Here is a 21,059-nt window from a genome sequence, read left to right on the forward strand (position 1 = left end):
AAGCACTCAGAAACATCACTACACCTGTGTCTGCAGAGCGGGTCCCACACTGACCTGAGCAGAAACCACAGGCAAGAGTCACCCCACAACTAGCACTCATGGCAACACCCTGAGTACACCGTCTCTTCAGACACAGAGAAATCAGAGAGCTCATACACTGATGGTGGGAATATGAGATGGAAAATGGTGCACAGGGACCTCCCTGCCTGCCAGTGCAGGGGACATGGGTTCAACCCCTGGTCCAGGAAGATTCTACATGCCGCAGAGCAACTAAGCTTGTGATCCTCAACTACTGAAACCCGCAGGCTCTGGGGCCTGAGAGCCACAATTAGTGAGCCTGTGTGCCTTACTGAAGCCCGTGCGCTCTAGAGCCTGTGTTCCATGACAAGAGAAGCCACTGCAATGAGAAGTCTGCACACTACACTGAAGAATAACCCCCGCTCACCAGAACTACAGAAAAGCCCACACACAGCACTGAAGACTCAGAGCAACCAAAATAAGTTCTTTTTTTAACTTTGCTATAAAAAATAATAATAATAAATAAACTTAAATTTTAAAAAATAATAATAACAAATAAACAAATAAAATGAGGCAGTGTTTTCCACCATGGAAACTTGAAGCAGCTCCTCAAAACATTAAAGAGAGTTACCATATGACGCAGCACTCCCAGGTACATACCCAAGAGACATGAAACATGCTGACACCAAAAGTCATAAATAAATGTTCACAGCAGCATTATTAATAATACCCCAAAAGTATCAGTAACCCAATGTCTACCAACTGATGAACAGGTAAACAAGATGTGATCTCTCCTTGCAATGCTTATTATCCAGCCATTAAAAAAGGAATGAAGCTACAGTGTGAGTGAACCTTGAAAAAATTATGCCAAATGAAAACAAGCCAGATACAAAGGATACATACTCCATCTATATAAAATCGGAAAAGTGAGAAAGTAGGTTAGTGGTTTCCAGGAGTGAGGAGAGAAGGGAACAAGGAGTAAGTGCTTAATAGGTATAGAGCTTCTTTTAGGGGTGAAAATGTCTAGAATTAGGTAGCAGTGGCAATTGTACAACCTTGTAAATATAGCAAAAAAAAAAAAAACTAAATCACTCCAAAAAAGGTAAATTTTATGGTATGTGAACAATATCTCAGTTTTTAAAAATACAAACTGCATACAATTTTATGTTACTTAAAGTGAGACCCACATGAAACAGATGCTAAAGCCGTTTCAGGATCCATATCCAGAGGATCTCCTGTCCTTGCAAAGGGAAGAGAAGTTCAGAGATGGCCCCCTGCCCACAGGGACACAGAGGTGGAGAACGAGTCCAACCCTCACAAAGGAAAATCTGAGGAAATCATTTTTTTTAAAGTAATCACTTTAAGAATTTCACAAATAACATTTATTGATCATATTCATAATGGAATCTCACCCACATTCACAGCAACTCCACTACAACTAAAAATCACCTGATGATAAATAACTTGCATTGACTGAGAGAACAGCGACTATCACAGACTCTCCCTGATTTGATGGCTTTTGTTAAAGACCTTGAGGAGGATGGACATTTTTGTTGATGTTCTTGACAGTAGCCGTTGATTCCAACTTCATACCCAAAAAAGCTGGCTAGAAAGCAAAGAGAAAAGCAATTACTAGGAACTGACCCCCAAACTGAAACCACACTGGCCTTGTAGGGCCCATGTGATGAATCTCCCCGCGGTGGAGGGTGGAGGAAGCCCCGCAGCACAGCAGCATGTACACTTGGCCACTAAGGAGCCTGCGCAGGAGACAGGGAGCCCCCCTGGCTGGCTCACTGTCCAGGCTGCAACCTGAGGCGAGGCACTCAGCCCCCTCAGCCCCCTCTCCCCTTCTGGGCTCCAAGAAGAACACCAGCTCTGCAGAAATGTAGAAGGAACTGAATAAAACAAAGGCACAGCAAGTCCAGGCCAGAAGGCAAGGGTTGACTCATCACTACTCTTCTGGGCTCCCTGTTGGGCAGGGTCGGCGCTCATCCGTTCTCCTATGGCCTCTGAGTTCTAGCAAGGCTCTGCCAGGCCAGCAGATGGGCCAGCAGCTTCTCCTGAGATAAACTGGGTGTGTGCTTTGTGGGATCTCACAGGGCACGCAACATACACCCCAGGCAGGTAAGGAATTTCTCCTAACAGCTGGTTAGTGCCTGACCTCTGCCCCAAGATCCTGGCTCAGAAGCAAACACCTCCCATAAAAGAATTAGCAATTATCCTTTGGCCCACCTGGACCACCTATTAATACTTAATATGGATTATCTACAGACAAGTTTCTATCTTTGCTCTTCCCAGAGTGGGAACCAGGGAGTCCAACTAAATTTGACATCAAGTTGGCAAACACAAAAACAAAGGTGAAACTTAAATAAAAACAAAGAAGGAAGTCTCACAGTGCTGATCCATTCAGATCATGCAAAGCTGACAGAACCCTGGCCAGCTCCTTCCTCGGGGCACTCACCCTGGAGAAGCTGCAACCCAGGTCCACTATAGGCACCTGTATGCAAATGTGCATCATGGTGTCAGATGTGACCACAGGGAGCGCCCAATACTAGGAGAGTGGCCAGGAAGGATGCAGGGAGAGGAATTTCCACTTCCAGACAAGACGGAGTGACAATGACAGAGCTGGTTTCCTATTTGAACAACTGAAAAACTGGGCAAAAGACATCTGAAACTGTTTTCAGATACTGGACATTTTCTAGAACATTCCTCTTACAACTGGGTGGAGGAGACAGACAAAAAGTAAATAAGTCAATATACGTAAATTCTAATTGTGCACATTTGCATGTTGATATGTATTTGCATGCCTTCTATTTACATATTGGTGTGTGTTTGTATATATTTATATATAGGTGTGATAAAAGAAACAGGAAGAAGAAGATGGATGGGGTAATGGTTGGGGACATGGGTAAACTGGGGCGTTAAGAGGAGGAGAAGGAGGAGGAGAGCTGTTACTGAGGGGACTAAAGCAAGTAAGGAGAGGCCCTGCAGTGAACCTGAGGTTGCCCTGGAGGCTTCCCGGGTAGTGGCAGAGGCAGAGTGGGGCCCCAGGTGAGAAATGCAGGCCTGGGCAAGGCCAGGTGTGTTCAAGGCTGGAGAAAGAGCTTTTCAATATGGAGCCTTGATAGTCGGGGCTGGGCTATGAGAGAGGCAGCAGGTTTCCCAAGGCTGTAGTGTGCTTAAACTCCAGAGGGATGGATGATCAGGCTGGCATAAAATTCACTTCCCACTCCAACACAACAGAAGTTTGCAGAAACTGAAACCAGTGGTCTTTCGGGGGCACGGGAATTTAGAAACTTGAGAACAGGGAAGAGGTGAGGAAACAAAGGTGGGTAGATGCTCCACCACCCTACCACTGGCCCTAACCTTGATGCATCTGGTTTGTTCTTCCCTTGCATTTTCTGGAAGAAGATGTGTGTGTCAGGTATGAGCAACCGATGGTAACAACATAACAGATATCAGAGCGGTGCCCACCTCTTACCCTCTGCTGTGTGACAACCAAGTTCTCCCACACCCTCAACTCAACTAAACCCCAGGATGTAAGATAAGCCCAAGGCCACCACTACCCTACCCACACCTGCTCACCGGATGGCCTCCATGACCCGCAGCAGGGCATGGAGGAGTGTCAGGAGGCTGAGGTTGAGGGGCAGGAGGGAGGCTGGGGGGCTTTCTGGCTGCCCTGAGGCCACTGGCCCAGCCTGGTGAAGAGCCTGGAGCTGCTGCCACTTGAGGAGATGACGCCCTTCACCACAGATCCGCCAGCAGTTGTACCCAGAGCGCACATCCAGAGGGGCTTCTAGGCAGAGAAATTGAGTCAGGCCCCGAGGGGTGTGGGGACAGGGTACTCTCGAGTCTGCACCCATGAGAGAGCCCTCGGGAAAAGGAACCAGGTGTCACAGCAAGGCAGTTCGCAGCCCTGGGGTGTGGGCACTCACGCAGCGCCCATGCAGATGAAGACAGCACAGCTATGTGTTTGTTTCTAGGGCAACTGTGGGTCTTTGTGGCTCTGTTTTCTGAGTCTTTATCTTTTAGAGCTGCCTACTGAAATATTTATGAATGAAAGGATATGGTAGTTAGTGGTGATCTGCTCCACAGTAATCTTTTCCTTTTTCCTCTTTTTTTGGGAGGGCGTATAGAGTGGGTGAAGCACAGAAGAAAACAAATCATCCAGGACTTGATCAGCTGATCGTGGCTGTAGCCGAGGGAAGGGAACATGGGCTTTTGCAGAGTATCTGAAACTTCCTATAACAAGCAGTAAACAACCACCACAAACACAAATAGAATTCAAACATCTCTATCTCCTCAATGCTCTTTAGCTTTTTCAAGACCTGCTTTGGTCACATGTGACCCTCTTGATGTTATATCTCTTATTTATTTTTACTATGCTATTAATATGCTACTACTAAAAATGTAGTACCCCGACTCTAATCATACTAATATAAAATACATTCTTAACAAATAGAAACTATATTTTCTTGATAAAAAACTCTATCACAAGAGCATAAAGAAGAAAAGCACATGAGCCCTCTATTTAAAAGATCAGAAACACAGATTTTTCTAAAATGAAAATCAGCTGGATTTGAGGCCAACGAACCATCTCTTATTTTTAGGTCACTCTGTATGAAGCTCCAGAGAAGGCAATAGCAACCCATTCTGGTACTCTTGCCTGGAAAGTCCCATGGACGGAGGAGCCTGGTGGGCTATAGTCCATGGGGTCGCTAGGAGTCAGACACGACTGAGCGACTTCACTTTCACTTTTCACTTTCATGCACTGGAGAAGGAAATGGCAACTCACTCCAGTGTTCTTGCCTGGAGAATCCCAGGGATGGGAGAGCCTGGTGGGCTGCTGTCTACGGGGTTGCACAGAGTTGGACACGACTGAAGCAACTTAGCAGCAGCAGCAGTAGCAGTATGAAGCTCAGAGAAGAGAAGGCTCCCTAACCTCCTAGTGGCAGTGAGACTGGCACTCACTCCCGTCCTGTGAAGACATTCTCATTCCTGTCCTTGAATGGGTTTGAGGCTTGAAATATTATTAACATAAATCACCTGAACCATAAAACCATGGCTGGAGTAAAAATTAATACTGATTTTTAACAGTGTTATCAATGGATGCATGATTCACTAATAAAACGACTAAGCTTTTACACTTTCTTAAAGATGCAGAGTAGTCAAAGCCAAAACAACCAATAAAAATAAACCACTAAATTGGTGACTATAGGGACTTCCCTAGTAGTCCAGTGGTTAAGGCTCTGAGCTTTCACTGCCAAGGGCAAGGGTTCAATCCCTGGTTGGGGAACTAAGATCCTACATTCAGCATGGCCAAAAATAAAATAAAATAATAATAAAGGAAACAACCCCCCCCCCAAAAAAAATTGGTGACTATACAGTGAGAAGAGCAGTTTCTCAGGTGGTTCTCATTCTACAGCCACTTTTTTAATAAAGTGATTTCTGGCTCTTCCACCTAAAACTTGAGGCAACGTGTTGCTATCTGTTTTGTTCACCATGCACACACACACACACCCCAAAAGCCTCTCTTTGCTGGACTGACCTGCCCCTTTCCCACCCACAGGGATTACCTGTGACTGTCAGCTCAGACCCACGAAACCAAACTTCACCTACACATAAACAGAGCTTTCATTTTTAAATTGACAGTGCTGCTGCTAAGTCGTATCAGTCGTGTCCGACTCTGTGCAACCCCGGAGACAGCAGTCCAATAGGCTCCTCTGTCCCTGGGATTCTCCAGGCAAGAACACTGGAGTGGGTTGCCATTTCCTTCTCCAATGCATGAAAATGAAAAGGGAAAGTGAAGTCGCTCAGTCGTGTCCGACTCTTAGCGACCCCATGGACTGCAGCCCACCAGGCTCCTCCATCCATGGGATTCTCCAGGCAAGAGTACTGGAGTGGGGTGTCATTGCCTTCTCTGAAATTGACACTAGTGGAGTCCTATTGCCTGGGCTACACTGACATGTTATTCTACATTGCAATGTGTTGGGGGGTCCGTTTCATCATCCCTAACAGCTGTGGACTCTAGGTAGCCGGTGCCACAAACGCACCTCTATTTATGTCCATCCTCCCACCAAGAGACACTTAAGTTGCTTCCAATTTTTCGCCAAAGAAATCACTGCTATAGACAAACATGCGTGGAGTGCCCACAGATATTACCCAGACATGGGCTTGTTGGATTAAAGATTTTTCACATTATAAAATTTGATTGATACCTCCAAACCTCCTGTCAAAGGCTGTGACAATTCATGCTCCTCCTAACTGTGCTTTTAAAATCAGGAAAAAGTTAAGTACCTTCTACATGAAGAGGTGAGCATGAGAGGTAGTGGCCACTCATTTCCCAACCACTCTATCCCGACCTGCGCACACCCAGGCTCTGGGTGGGCCGCTCAAATCACCTGCTCATCACAAGAACCCCTTGTCAGACACCCAACTTTTCAGTTCTCTCAGTTCCTCCTCCACAGAGTCCATCAAGGGCACTCAAAAAGGGGAGGGTGTGATCTGACTGCACAAAACACGTCCACTCCCTTGCTCACATGCAATGCAGAGAAAGCAGCCATGTCAACCGTCTGTGAGGAACAGCACCTCTGCTCACTTCAGAGATGGAGAAAGTAAAGGTGCAAGTACAGACACCATCTTCTGGCGCACTGAGACTGAGCGTGTGAGGACACACGCACATCAGGCCACATATATGGATACGTGAACACACCCTGTCATGATTATGAACTGCTGTGAACATGTGAGTATATGCTATGCCTGTCACGAACATATGAATATATGCATACACTGTATGATGAATATATGCATGTGTGGTGTCATGAACATACAATGTGTCACGAATACATGAATATAGAAATATGTCAACATACAAGCCTATACATTGTCATAAATACATATTTATATACAACACATACATACACAAGTCATATCATGAATTATAGAAGATTAGAGCTTAAAATACACTTCAGATACCACCTAACCCCAGGTTGCAAATTGGTTTCATCCTGAGAGTCAATATTGATAACTGGTAGAGTCTGAGGCTTCTCTGGGTTCACTGGGAAAAGACGAGGGGTAATTAGTGTTGCCTGGTGAGGGTAGGTGTCGGAGAAGTGGTGTGTGTGCCAGACTGCGGCCTTCTCTGTGTTATACCCATCATGACAGAAGTCTACCCCACTCCCATCATGATGTTCATGAGAACCCCATCTTTCTTGGGGAGGGGGGTGATGAGACACGTGTGCACTGAGTTACCTGGGACGCCTTTAAAATTCTGCTGCCTTTTCACCACCTAGGATAAAAGATAAGAACATGGGCAATTGCATCAGCCCAGTGATCCACCAAGAGGGGGGCCCAGTGACTTAGCCTGGAGACCCCCAGAAAGGGGTCCAAGACCAGCTCAGAATGCAAGTTATGTTCTCTTTTAAAGGCCTCTAGGTTTTAATTCTGGTGACAGTTTGCTACTTGGTGACAGAAAACCAGCAGATGGAATGTGGGTGAAGGCAGAAGAAGCCTCTAACTCCAGGACACTCAGAAGGCAAGGGAGAGGAGTGGCCCTGGAACTAAGCGGGGCTGGGCCTGGCCAACCATACCCCACCACAAACACTGACCTGGAACCCAGAGCTGTGGAGGCAGCCAGACAGAGCCGAAGAGTGAGCACATACTCTTGAGCTACAGCGCCTCCCCAGAACCCTCGCTCCTTGCCTGCCAGGCTAGGGCTACAAGTGCAGGGTGCTCAGACAGGCCGAGGGAAGTGAGGTAGAGGGGAGGCAAGGAGCAGCAGGGTGGGGTGGGAAGAAAGAGGGAGGGAGGTGAGCAAGTTGGAGGAGAAAAGGGAAGAGAAAGGAGGAGAGGGGGAGGAAGAGGGGCAGAAGCGATGGGAAAGGTGGCAGCAGACCCTTCTCAGGGTGCGGTGTATCCCACCCTTCCCAACACCACCAGCACACCTGACCTGGGTCTGCCCTGAGTACCACTGGTCTCCTGTTCTCTGCTGCCCTAGGCCACAGCTTAGAGGAGACCCCCAAACACCAATGGAGGCCACTGTGGGGAAGGAAGCCGGCACCCTTCCCCTTATCTCTGGGTCCCCCTCGGCCCACCCCTCACTTTCAGGCCTTGCTGCCATACGAGCCTCCCTCTTACCTTCTTGTGAGACCTCAGGACCTGGGGCACCCAGTAGGGCATCACGGCCTGATCCCTAGGCATCGGGAGGTGGCCCCCAAAGCGGTGGCATGGGCAGGGGCATGCCTTGGCGGTTTTGGGAATATAAGACTGGACCATCTTTTGGATCTAACAGAGGAAGGGAAGAGAAGGTCCAAAGAGGGGTGGATCCACACCCTAGAAAACCTCAGCCTCAGGGACAGGGCCCTGGAGAGTGCCTCTTCTATACCCTTCCCACAGGACACCCCAACTGCCCGGCTGAGGGAGCAGGTCCCCCCATCATGATATTCCCAGGGGCGGCCAGCACCCTCATTACCCACCACCTGCACATCTGCAGGGTGTGGTGCTGTGGTGGGACACATGGGGGAAGTCAGGAGACCTGGCTCCGTCCTGAAACTGCCGGCCTCCAGGAGCACCCTTGGTACCACATTTAGCCCCTCTGAGCCTCAGTGATCTCAGCAAGAGAGAGGACTCTGCCAGCACCTTGACCACACTGGTCAGAGTCTAACATGGATAGTCTTTGGTCCAGCAGTTGCACTTCTGGGACTGCATCCAGCAAAGACACGTGTGCATTTGCTCAAGAACACTCAGTGCAGCACTGACCGTAGCGACCAAACAGCCAGAATCTGGTAATAGGGCACAATAAGTAATGGACACAGGGACAAAGGGAATGGATGGCGTTGGAAAGAATGATGCAGATCTGTCTGTCCTGACATACAATGAGCACAGAGATGCAATATTAAGTGAGAAATGCAGACTGTGAATAGAGCACACTACCATTTACATCAAAAATGGTAAGAAAAAATAAAAAGAATCTGTGTGCAGTGTTGCTTGTATATGAGTTGTGGTGGGTCAGACCCTTACCCCAATGCCTCATCACCACCCCTAGCCTCACCCTTTGCCCTGCAATTCTGCAGTTCCTTCCAGAAGAGTAGACTCTGCCCCTTGACTCTGGTCAGATCATGTACTGGACTGGCCAACAGAATAAGTAGGAAGTGACAGTAGCCAGATCTGTCAGGCTGAAGACCTCACAGGTGTCCAGCTGCCCTCACATCTCTGCCATGGCCACAAGACAGTGTCTGGGACAGCCTACTGACCCCGAGATCGGGATACCTGAGGCCAAGCTGCCAGCAGAGTGTCCCTCAGCCACATGAGCTATCACAGTGACTGCTGTATCAAGTAAGGTCTTAGGGTGACTTGTACATTGCTAGCCAAGCAACACAAGCATGGAAAACCTCCAGAAGGCCAAATGAGGACACCTCTGGAAGAGGTGTAGGACAGAGAGTTCTGTGTACCACACCCCCGCTGCACTGCGGGTTTTCCAACCATGTGCTCACAGCTCACATTATAAAACATAATCAAAACTACTTTGAGTAACCCTTGCAACCTCCTGAGGCCACGGGAGGACTACACTGGAGCCTGGGTGTAAGGTGTGCTGCCAAGCACAGGCAATGCCGTAGGAAGGAGGAAGGGAGTCCTGGACCTCCTCCAAAGGAGACAAGACGAGGCCTGGAAACCCGGGATCTCCCTGCACCCTGGCTCCTTGTCACCATGGCACAGGACCCCTCTCAAACAGGACCCTTTTGCCCGCCAGGATAAGGATACTCTGGCCACTTCTACTCAATCCACCCATGCCTGCTAAGCCCGTTCTCCATGGCAGGTGCTGCACTAGAAGCAACAAGACCCCATACTGCCCACAGCAGCTCCCTGCACAGCACCGTCCACTGGGAAAGAAGAAACACTGGGACTCAGGGAGCAGAGCTGGGAGAACGTTCAGGCCAGAGGGACAGCTAGGTGGAGAATCAAGAGAGCAACCATGCCTGCTGAGAGTCCCAAAGACATGACAAGAGAGCTACCAGGGCACCCACACAGCAATCATTCCTCCTCTTGTTAAAAGAAACCAACTTTGTTTACGATGCAAGGCGGCCAGGTCAGGGATCAGCCAGCCCCACTTGCCAACAAAGGGTCTAGGGGGTAAGGGGACAAAAAAGCTTGGGCTTCTGGGAATGTTTTATCCCTCAAAAGGAGGAGAAGGTAGGAGGTAAGCTTTTGGAAGGCTCTGAAAAACTCACTTTCTGCCATGTGCATTGTCATATAAGACAGAGACCCAAGGCCAACATCTAAAACCACTAGAAATGAAAAATAACACCAACTCTACACAAAGTCTTCCTGAAAACGGAAAAGATTCATTTCTGATAAAAGCTCTCAACCAACTAGAAATAGAAGTGAAATCCTCAGCCTGATAAAAGGCAACCATGATCCACCACTGTGCTGGGGACAGGCATGCCTAAGCAAGATCCAGAAAAGACTTAATTATTAAATTGATAATAGGACTTCATCAAAATTTAAAACTTCTGCTCTTTGAAAGACAGTGATAAGAGAATTAAAAGACAAGTCAAAAACGTGGAGAACTTGCAAACCAAATATCTAATAAAGAACTTGTATCCAGATATATAAAGAACTCTCAATATTCAGTAATTTTTAAAAAAAGCAACTCAACTTTTTTAATGGGCAAAATACTTGAACAGACAGAAATTAAGTAAGATACGCATATGGTAAAAATATATGAAGATATGCTCAACATCATTAGTAACTGTGGAAATAAACAAGTTAAAGCCTCAATGAGAGGGAATTCTCTAGTGGTCCAGGGGTTGGGACTCTGCATTTTCACTGCCTGGAGTGCAGGTTCAGTCCCTTTTCAGGGAACTGAGATCCCATAATCTTTGAAACCAAAATTTTAAAAATGTTTTAATTAAAAAAAAATACAATGAGATAAACACCTATTAAGATGGCCATAAATTAAAACACTCACCAAGCCAAGCATTCATGAAGACATGAAGGAACCAGAACTTTATACATTGTTGGGAAGAATATAAAATAGAACAACCATCTTTGCAAAACAGTTGGCAGTTTCTTAGAAAGCTAAACATACGCCTCCCATACAATGTAGCAATACCTTTCCTAGGTGCTTGCCCAAGAAAAATGAAGGCTGCTGCTGCTGCTGCTAAGTCGCTTCAGTCCTGTCCGACTCTATGCGACCCCATAGACGGCAGCTCACCAGGCTCCCCCATCCCTGGGATTCTCCAGACAAGAACAGTGGAGTGGGTTGCCATTTCCTTCTCCAATGCGTGAAAGTGAAAAGTGAAAGTGAAGTCGCTCAGTTGTGTCTGACTCTTAGCGACCCCATGGACTGCAGCCCACCAGGTTTCTCCGTCCGTGGGATTCTCCAGGCAAGAGTACTGGAGTGGGGTGCCATTGCCTTGTCCAAAAATGAAGGCATGTTCACACAAAGACTTATACACAAATGTTCACAGCAGCTTTATTTGTTGGACAAAATAGAAAAAAACTGGAAATGATCCACACGTCTTTCACTGGATGAATGGTCTACCCATATAACAACACACTACTCAGCAGTAAAAAGGAATGAACTATCAATGAACACAACCATACAGATGAATCTCAAAAATAGTCACGCTGAGCAAAAGAAGCCCCTGGAGAAGGAGATGGCAACTCACTCCAGTATTCTTGCCTGGGAAATCCCATGGACAGAGGAGCCTAGTGGGCTATATATAGTCCATGGAGCCGCAAAGAGGCAGACACAACTCAGCGACTAAACCACCACCACCACAAAAGAAACCAGACCAAAAAAAAAAAGCACATACTATACGATCCCATTTACATAAAATTCAAGGAAATGCAAATGAATCTATAGTGACAGAAACAGACCCATGGTTGCCTGGGGACTGTGGGGAGAGAGGGTTGAGTGGAATTACAAAAGGGAACAAGGAGGACTTCTCTAGTGGTTCAGTAGTTAAGAATCCGCCTGCCAATGCATGGTTCGTGGGTTCAATCCCTGGTTCAGGAAGATTCTACAAGACAGGAAGCAGCTAAGCCCGTGCACCACAACCACCGAGCCCACACTCCAGAGGCCACAAGCTGCATCTACTGAGCCTTTGTGCTGCAACTACTGGAGTCCATACTCCACAACAAGAGAAGCCACCACAGAGAGAAGTCCGTGCACTGCAACCAGAGAGTAGCCCCCACTCACCCCAACCAGGGAAAAGCCTGAGCACACCAATGAAGACCCAGCACAGCAAAACATAAATAAACAAATACAATTTTGAAAAGGGTACAAGGAAACCTTTCAGGGTTGTGTACATGTACTGCACTATACCATTTTATACGAGGGTCTTGAGCACCCTGGATTTTGGTATCTACATGCATCCTGGAACCAATCCCCTGTGAATATCTAGAGATGACTGTACATTATCACAATTATGGTGGTGGTTTCATGGGAGTGTGCATATGTCAAGATTTATCAAACAGGACATTTCATATGTGTGCCATTTTATCACATGTCAATCATATCTCCATAAATCTGAACCTCTGATTCAAGTCACCTACCTGATTTTGGGGTCTCAAGGAGAGAGGGACCCAGTAAGGTAGTGCTGCCTTAGCCCTGGGCACTGGCAGGTAGCCCCCAAATTTGGCCTGGCACTCACAGCAGATGGGCTCTCGATGAACAGGGCTGGGGACAGGACACATCTGAGCAAGAGGCAGACAAAACAGAATTTAATGTGGTGCTGCATTAGTGATGCAAGCCAAGGCACTCTCTGAATGGTAAATCCACACTCAGAGGGAGCAAGGTTAAGACATGGCATCCAGGGCAAGTGCAGGGACAGGGGCCTCGGCTGCTGCAGACTCTCCCGAGATCCTCCACAGTCACTTGGAGGGGGACCACAGGACCTGCAGACCCAGTGTGCTGGGATGTACAATCACTTACAGTCACATAACTATGAGCAAGTCTTGGATCTCTCTTTCTAAAAATGGAGAAATACAACCAACTCTAGGATAGATGACTGCTCTTTCTGCGGTTGTCCACATCAGTCTGCATACAGAACTTTGTTTGTAAAACCTTCCACATCCATCCCATATGATCCCACCACACCCACAGGCTGGGGGAGAGGGAAAGTCATCCTCCCCAGGAGCAGATAGAGCTGCCCAGAACAGATACATTAAGGAACAGCATTGGTTCTCCCATGCCTCCTAAACCCCTGTCTCAAGGTAGCATGAGGCACTGAGGGGCAGAGAATGCAGTGGGTGACCCTATATAGAGACTTGGGGGCTTGCATGGCCCCTTAAACCATGGACCCCACTGGCTGACACACCCTCTCATGAGATGCTGCTTCTGGACCCACATTTTCTGCTCTACTTCCCACCAAAGGGCATGTCAGGGTTAGGGCAAAGTGCTTCAGGTTTGCTTTCCTTACCGAATGATCGATGAGACACACTTCTTTCCCAAAAGCGGGAAATGTGCTTCTTTTCCTAGAAAAGAAGAAGGCTTAGAAACTTCTGGACTTTGTGTACATTGGAGGCACGGATGCTAGTATGACAGCCTGAGCCAGCCTGGCTCATATCATTACACCCCAAGAGTGGAACATGAAAGTGAAAGTTTAGTCGCTCAGTCGTGTCTCTTTGCAACCCCATTGACTGTAGCCTACCAGGCCCCTCTGTCCATGGGATTTTCCAGGCAAGAGTACTGGAGTGGGTTGCCATTCCCTCCTCCAGAGGATCTTCCAACCCAGGGATCGAACTCAGGTCTCCCACATTGTAGGCAGACGCTTTACTGTCTGAGCCACCAGGGAAGTCCTAGTCAACTGCCCCCCAAGAGTGGAAAGGGTCATCATTCTGAGCCTAAGAGGGGGCAGAGGGTGACAACAGAAGCAGGTAGATACACACTCACATGCTAAGGTCTAGGGGTTCCCATATGTCGAGCTATTGTGGAATCCTGCATCCTCAAAGGGCTTAGCTGGAATCATCCTGGGTTGGGAAGATGCCCTGGAGAAGGAAATAGCAACCCACTCCAGTATTCTTGCCTGGAGAATCCCATGGACAGAGGAGCCTAGTAGGCTACAGTCCATGGGCTCGCAAGAGTCGGATATGACTTAGCAACTAAACCACCACCACCAGGCACACTGCAGCTAAACCTATGCTAGGACCTTTAGACAGGAACATTCCAACCTGGTGAGAACTTTCCAAGATGTGTAGCTGCCAACCACAATACATGCTTTATCATACACCCTGAGCTTACTTAGAATTCTGAAGGAAAATACTGTCAAAACTGTACATCTAATGAAATTCTTTGCAGTAAAAAAAAAAAAATGGATGCTTTGTCTCTTTGGCTGACAAAGCTTTTGGAGCTACACAGATTCTATTACTCTTCCCCATTCTCCCCACAACAAATTGCTAGTATGTTGGCCACCATATGGAGAGTGTCCAGTGAGCATAAAACCAAAACAAAGCAAAACTTCCAGCTTTCCTAATAGCATATTTAACATGGCAATGGTAAGAGTGATATCATCATAATAATCACTATTTTGCTATCTATTTACAGTAATAGCTTCAGATCACAGAGCTCAACTCCCACACCTGATCCTTGACAACACAGAATATGGGATGTTGCCCTGCACAGTACCCAAGCCCCCTAACAATCATAAGAGCATTGTTATTTCCTTTGTGGAGGCCAAACCTCCAGCCCAGAAGGTGAAGCCAGTTAGTCCCAGAGACAGGCTCAGAATCTTATAACCCAAGTCAACCCAATGAAACTCATTCTCATTGTTGTTATTCAGTTGTGTCTGATTCTGCAACCCCATGGTGCAGTATGTCAGGCTTCCCTCATTCTGGTACTTTGTGTTAAAATTACTAGGAAAGGAAATCTCCTTTTCTGTTGAAGTTGCAAGATCTTTTCCAGAGGTGTTGGTGGTCATTTTGCCCCCAGAGGGGAAGAAAACAAAGCTGAAAGATGGAGACAACAGTCCCTGACCACAGTCCTTAAGCATCTGTATACGTCAGTTCCTGATGACATACATGACAGCCTCAATTAGTCAGTGAATTGCCTTTCCTGCTTATATGATGTAGTGTGGTGTCTTCCCTGCCTACCTTTTACAAGCTACTATGGGACGGGGTCGGAGAAGGCAATGACAACCCACTCCAGTACTCTTGCCTGGAAAATCCCATGGATGGAAGAGCCTGGTAGGCTGTAGTCCATGGGGTCGCTGGAGAGTCGGACACAACTGAGCGATTTCACTTTCACTTTTCACTTTCATGCATTGCGGAAGGAAATGGCAACCCACTCCAGCATTCTTGCCTGGAGAATCCCAGGGACAGGGGAGCCTGGTGGGCTGCTGTCTATGGGGTCGCGCAGAGTCAGACACGACTGAAGCGACTTAGCAGCAGCAGCAGGAGCAGCAGCATGGGACAGGGTGACCTGAGGCTATTGGGGCTCCCCAGATGACTCAGGTCCAGGTTCCCTCAGATGACTCTCAGTCCAGGGCCCCCCTAAGTGACTCAGGGTCTGGGGCCTCCCAGTGGACTCGAGGTCCAGATCGCCTCAGGTGACTCGGGGTCTGGGGTGCCCCAGCTGACTCAGGGTCGGTGTCCCCAGGTGACACATATCCTGGGGCCCCCTCAGGTGACTCAGGGTCTGCGTTCCCCTCAGGTGACTTGGGGTCTGGGGCCCCCTCAGGTGACTTGGGGTGTGGGGAGCCCCCAGGTGACTCGGGGTCCGGGGCCCCCTCAGGTAACTCGGGTGCCGGACCCCTTGTGTGGCGCGGCGGCTCAGCATGCAGGACTGAGGGAGGCACCTGCCTGTCATGACGCGCTCGGGGTGAGTGTGCGCTGACAGACCGAACGGACACCCAAGAGCTCCCAGAAATGCCCGCCACGATTCTGCTAAGTTATGGTGAGGGCGGTGACGAAGCTCAAGATGACAGCCATGACGAAAGTCGGGGCTGGCTCACGCGTGTCACTCCTCCTTCGGGCCCGCCCCTCACACAGGCCCTCACACCGCCCCGTCAGTCCCCGGGACCGCCCTCGACCTCGAAAGCCCCACCTCTTCCGCCCTCCCGCTCCTCTGAGGCCAGGCTCTTCCGGCGACAGCACTCTATTAGCTCTCGATTGGCTCCCTATTAGCCAATAAGATGCTGCATTCTATACATGTTTACTTACCTGGCATCTGATTGGGCTCTGAAAGCACAGGGCTCGCGATCGGCGGAGCGGGCGGGGCCGGGGGCGGGCCGCTTTGGGGGCGGGGCGAGCCGGGGGCGGGCCGGGGGCGGGCCGGGGGCGGCCGGGGGCGGTCGGGGGCGGGCCGGGGGCGGAGGTCGGGCTAGGCGCACGTGAAGACTTCTCGGTCGTGGTCTGGACCTTGCCTAGGTGGGCGTCGGCCTCGGAAGACACTCCTTTCCCCGCCCGATCCCGGGAAAGCCCACTCACTGTTTCCTGCAGACGGGCCTGCGGGGCTGTAGGGCACAGTAAACGCGGTTATCTGTCCCCTGGAGGGAGAGAAAGAGGTGCGCGACGCGGGCCCAGAGCCCATTCGAGAACCGCGGAGCATCTCGGTAGGAGTGTGTCCCACGCAGGACCTGGGACGTTTTTGTATTTGAAGTCTTTCCTTGTTTTTCTGACGCTGAGATTTAACTGGGCGCCTGGCCTGTCACTGGCTGAATCGGACTCAAATTGTGACTTCTGAGGATGTGTGTTTCTGAAGCAACCGAGGGTTCGAAGGCCGTGGAATTAAGAACAACTGATTGTAGTATCTCTTGAAAACAAACTTTTCAGTGTTTGCTAACTTTTTTTTTCTTTTTGGCCACACTTCAGCTTGTGAGATTTCAGTTCCCTGACCAGGGACTGAATCCCAGCCCCAGCAGTGAAAGCCCGGAATCCTAACCTCTAGATCACTAAGGAACTCCCTTTTTTTGCTGACTTTAATGTTCTCAACTAATACTAATATTTGATCAAACCATCATAAGCAACGGTAGCCCTGGTGGGCCACATTTCCATGTGCTGCCATCTAGCCATGGACAAACAGGATTTCCCAGGCACTACTTGGGTTTCACGGCCCTTTCATTAAACTGGTAAGTTTATGACCTATGAACAGGGCTGAGCTTCCAGCCAGTTCCCACCCTGTAGGTTCTCCTGGCTAGCACCCATGCTGATTGGGCAGCACCCCCACTATATTAGTTGCTAATTATTTATTTTATACTGTCTTTTAGCTGCTAATTATTTTGGACACCACCCCCTGCCTGTGTATCTGTATAAACAATGTCAGCACTGGTCTCTTAATAGCTAATGACAAAATTTGTCGAGGAATCTCACCATTAGCCTAGTATTTTATTTATGGCTGTCTCGTCTTTGCCAGTCTTGGAGGGCCCTTGGGATTCCTTGTCATCTCTATTCTCCTGAGCCCACTGGAATATCGTGGTAACACAGAAGACAGGTTTATGCCTCCCAAGCCCCGCAGAAACCCTGGCCCTCACCACTCTTGACACTGTCATGCCATTTCACGTCAAGTGCAACTCATCACCATTTCCACCAAAAATGGCTAAAATTAAAAGGACTGACAGTGCCAAGTTTGTAGAGGGTGTGGCAGCTGGAACCCTCACACCTTACACACCAGATAAAACCATATAGCCAAACTGGCAGTATTTACAATGTCTAAACATGTGAATATCCTGTGACTAAGCAATTCCCCACCCAAGGTAATCACCCAAGATAATAGAGCTTATGTCCACCAGAAGACATCAACAAAAACACACACAGTGCCAGCCCAGCCAGCAGCTGGAGGACAGCCACTTCTCACTCCTTCACACGTATCCGTGTGAAAACAGATATCTGTATCTTTGAGAACATTCCTAAAAAAGCATGTATTGCTAGTAACCCAGAAAAGAACCAAAAAGTTGTGGTTTGATTTTGAGTTTGGCTTGTTATTTCAAGATCATCTTGCCTAAATGATCTGTGACAGTTTTCACAAACCTAAATCCTGTAGGTTAAGTGAAATCATGATTTTCAAATAGTCTAAGCAAGAACTGTAATTTTTAAGTTCTCATGTCCCGTGACTTTGGGGTCTTTCTGAGGTTGAAGCCAAGCTGCACAGTGGTTCAGGTCAAGGTTACACCAGGCGCCACCACCGTCACAGCCCTGAATACAGGACTCGCTTTTTCACCTAGATGGGGGCCCTGCATGATGTGACAGGTTCCCACTGGTGACCAGCCTGCTGTCAACTCTGCTGCCCCCAACCTTACCCTTTTCCTGTGGGCCCACAGGCTTCACCTCACCAACCGGGACAGCTAGACTTCTCTCTTCGGCGGCTGTGACAGCAGCGTCTTGGCCTCCTCCCTCCTTCACTGTGAGCTCCTGCAGTCTGCTGGGGGGACACAGGACCACTGTCATGCTTCTCTCACTGTCATCGGGGCACTATGAAATGGCCAGGCCAGGCCGCCAGCCAGGAGAGTCTTCTTATTTCCAACTGCCTGTGTCACTGTCTCACCCCCACCCCCAAGGTGCCAGGGACCCCGTTCTAGCACTCGCCCTGAGATCACCGAAGCATCCTCTAGGAGAGGCCTCAGCACTGTTTCCCCCACACCCATGGCAGCCCGTGGGAGCTTGCCTTCCAATAGAACTGTGGAACTCTGTGAACAGGAGAGACATTCCATGGTGATGCGGCCATCTGCCCGGGCTCCCATACCCACACAGACCCACACCAGTGCTCTGTTGTTGTTCAGTCACTGTCGCGTCTGACTCTTTGAGACCCCACAAACTGTAGCACACCAGGCTTCCCTGTCCTTCACTATCTCCCAGAGTTTTCTCAAACTCGTATCCATTGAGTCGGTGATGCCATCCAACCATCTCATCCTCTGCCGCCCCCTTCTTCTCCTGTCCTCAATCTTTCCCAGCATCAGGATCTTTTCCAATGAGTTGGCTCTTCTCATCAGGTGGCCAAAGTATTGGAGCTTCAGCTTCAGCTCAGTCCTTCCAATGAATATTCAGAGTTGATTTCCTTTAGGATTGACTGGTTTGATATTCTTGCTGTCCAAGGGATTCGCAAGAGTCTTCTCCAGCACCACAGTTGGAAAGCACAAATGCGTTATCATACGTATAAACTATGTCTGTGGCATTAAAACTTCATGGGGGGGTATTAGGGGGCAAATGTCTACAATGGCTCTTTGGAGGGAGATGATAATGAATGAAAGAAGCCAGGTTAAAAGAGCTACATACTAAGTAATTCCATTTATTGGACATTCTAGGAAAGGCCAAACGATGGAGATGGAGGGATGGAGGGCCATCTGTTTGGATGGAGGCCAAACGATAGGGATGGAAGACAGAGGAGTGGTTTAAGAAGGGGCAGCACCAGGGATTTTGAGGAGGATGGAACATTCTATATCCTGACCGTGGTGCCTGTTCACAGCTCTGTGTTGGTAAACTTAAACACATGTACTTACGCTAAAAATTTACATAAAGTACATCTCAAAGAACCTAGCCAAGAAATTAAAAAGGACAGCTCAACCATTCCCACAATAGCGCCAAGCTTCCAGCCCTCCTTCCCCCAAGTTTCCTCTCCTGGGAAGGAGCCTGAGAGGCAGCCTTCCATCACTTACAGATTTTCAAGTCAAAGTGGGGGGAAAGTTCTGAAACCTTTACCCTAGAGGCATATCTTCGCTGGGTTCACCTTGCTGGCTGGGGTCACACAGCATGCAGTGACCCAAAGGGCCCACTAGAGGGTGGGCTATAAAGGGACCTGGTCACAGGGAGCAAAAGCCCCCAGGCCTGCCAAAGCAGACCCCTGCAGTGGGGAAGGGCGAGCTCGGTGCCTTCAGGGATGGGAAATGAAGTGACACCCCAAATGGAGGGCAGAACTCAGCCCCAACCCTTCTCAGGAATCCAGGCCCAGCTGGATGGGGACGTGATGTAGTTTTACTTTCTACACTATTTGAATGTTTCACAAGAATATTACTCTTGTAAACAGGTGAAAATAATACATAAATGAGCTCCTCAGCTGTCTACTCAGCCACTGAGCACGTCCCTGCCCTTATCTATGCCACCCTTCGGTTCTCAGAAATGGCAACTTAGACTTCAGACCAAGAGAACCCACTGCAGCCCTGCCCCTGGGGAGAGGGTACAGGTCCCAGACCAAATGGAGGGATCCAGGGGCCTACCATTGTCTGGGTTCCCAAGGGTCGCTCACCACTCTGTTCCATAACTGGGAAAATCACAACTATCCAGACCGGGTGTAAGAAGCACAGGCCCCTCAGGGAGGCCCCACCCCCGCACTGGTGACCCAGTCCCCTCTGTCGACCAACAACCACTCTCCTGTGATTGGCCCTTGCCCACATCCAGAGCCCATGTCACTTAGGGCTCCAGGCTCCATCTGAATCATAACCCAAAAGAAACAAACTACGAAGCACACAAGATTTTGAAAGCTACTTTATGGAGAAACAGCATCCCAAGGTTGTCGTCCAGGTCACAAGTCAGACCTTCCTGGGATCCTGACCCTGCCCCACCTGGCAAGCCAGAGCAGATGCCTGAGAGTGATCACAGCCTCCATCTCAACTGCTGTCTTCATCATTTGGGGGGTGGGGTTTCAAGATCAAACAGGTGCATGTTTTTCTTCTCCAAGCAGGCTTCATGATCTCAAACCACAACCAAAATTAGAATTAGGCTTAAAAAAAAAAAAAGCAAAGGGTTCTTATCCCTTCACATGTTCTGGCAGGTCTCCCTACAAGCACAGAAAGGACCCAGAAGAAGGCTACTTTTCTGCTGGAGCCTCAGGTGTCACTGCTGGTGACCCTGGGCCCCGGAAGGCTGGCCTGCCGGCTGTTGAGCTATAAACAACACAGCACTCCATGTGGTTCCCATTCACAGTATCAGGCAAACTGACGGCATGTGGCTTTCTTCTCTGTCTAAATAGTTCTGAGAACATACAAAGTACACTGCAGATCTTCTCCCAAAAGTGAAGACAGAGAACGTATCCTATGTTAACACTGGGATGGACTCTGTGAACTGAGGCATCTTACCCTCAAGGCAGGTGAGGACTACATGAGAACACTCAC

The 21,059-nt window shown here is 48.7% G+C and overlaps 1 protein-coding gene across 1 annotated transcript; it reads right to left on the reverse strand.

Moving 5' to 3' along the window:
* Positions 1–1,359: 1,359 nt before the first annotated feature.
* Positions 1,360–15,902, reverse strand: C14H16orf95 (chromosome 14 C16orf95 homolog). Its single transcript, XM_060397898.1, has 7 exons — positions 15,820–15,902; positions 13,443–13,497; positions 12,577–12,717; positions 8,155–8,301; positions 7,270–7,306; positions 3,604–3,814; positions 1,360–1,624 (listed from the first exon to the last, which is right to left on the reverse strand). Exons 3-7 carry the CDS (start codon positions 12,715–12,717, stop codon positions 1,606–1,608), a joined length of 555 nt encoding a protein of 184 aa, XP_060253881.1. The 5' UTR covers positions 13,443–13,497; positions 15,820–15,902; the 3' UTR covers positions 1,360–1,605.
* Between the last annotated feature and the right edge of the window lie 5,157 nt (positions 15,903–21,059).

Source organism: Ovis aries, chromosome 14 (genome assembly GCF_016772045.2).
Source record: "Ovis aries strain OAR_USU_Benz2616 breed Rambouillet chromosome 14, ARS-UI_Ramb_v3.0, whole genome shotgun sequence".
NCBI classification, from domain to species: Eukaryota; Metazoa; Chordata; class Mammalia; order Artiodactyla; family Bovidae; genus Ovis; species Ovis aries.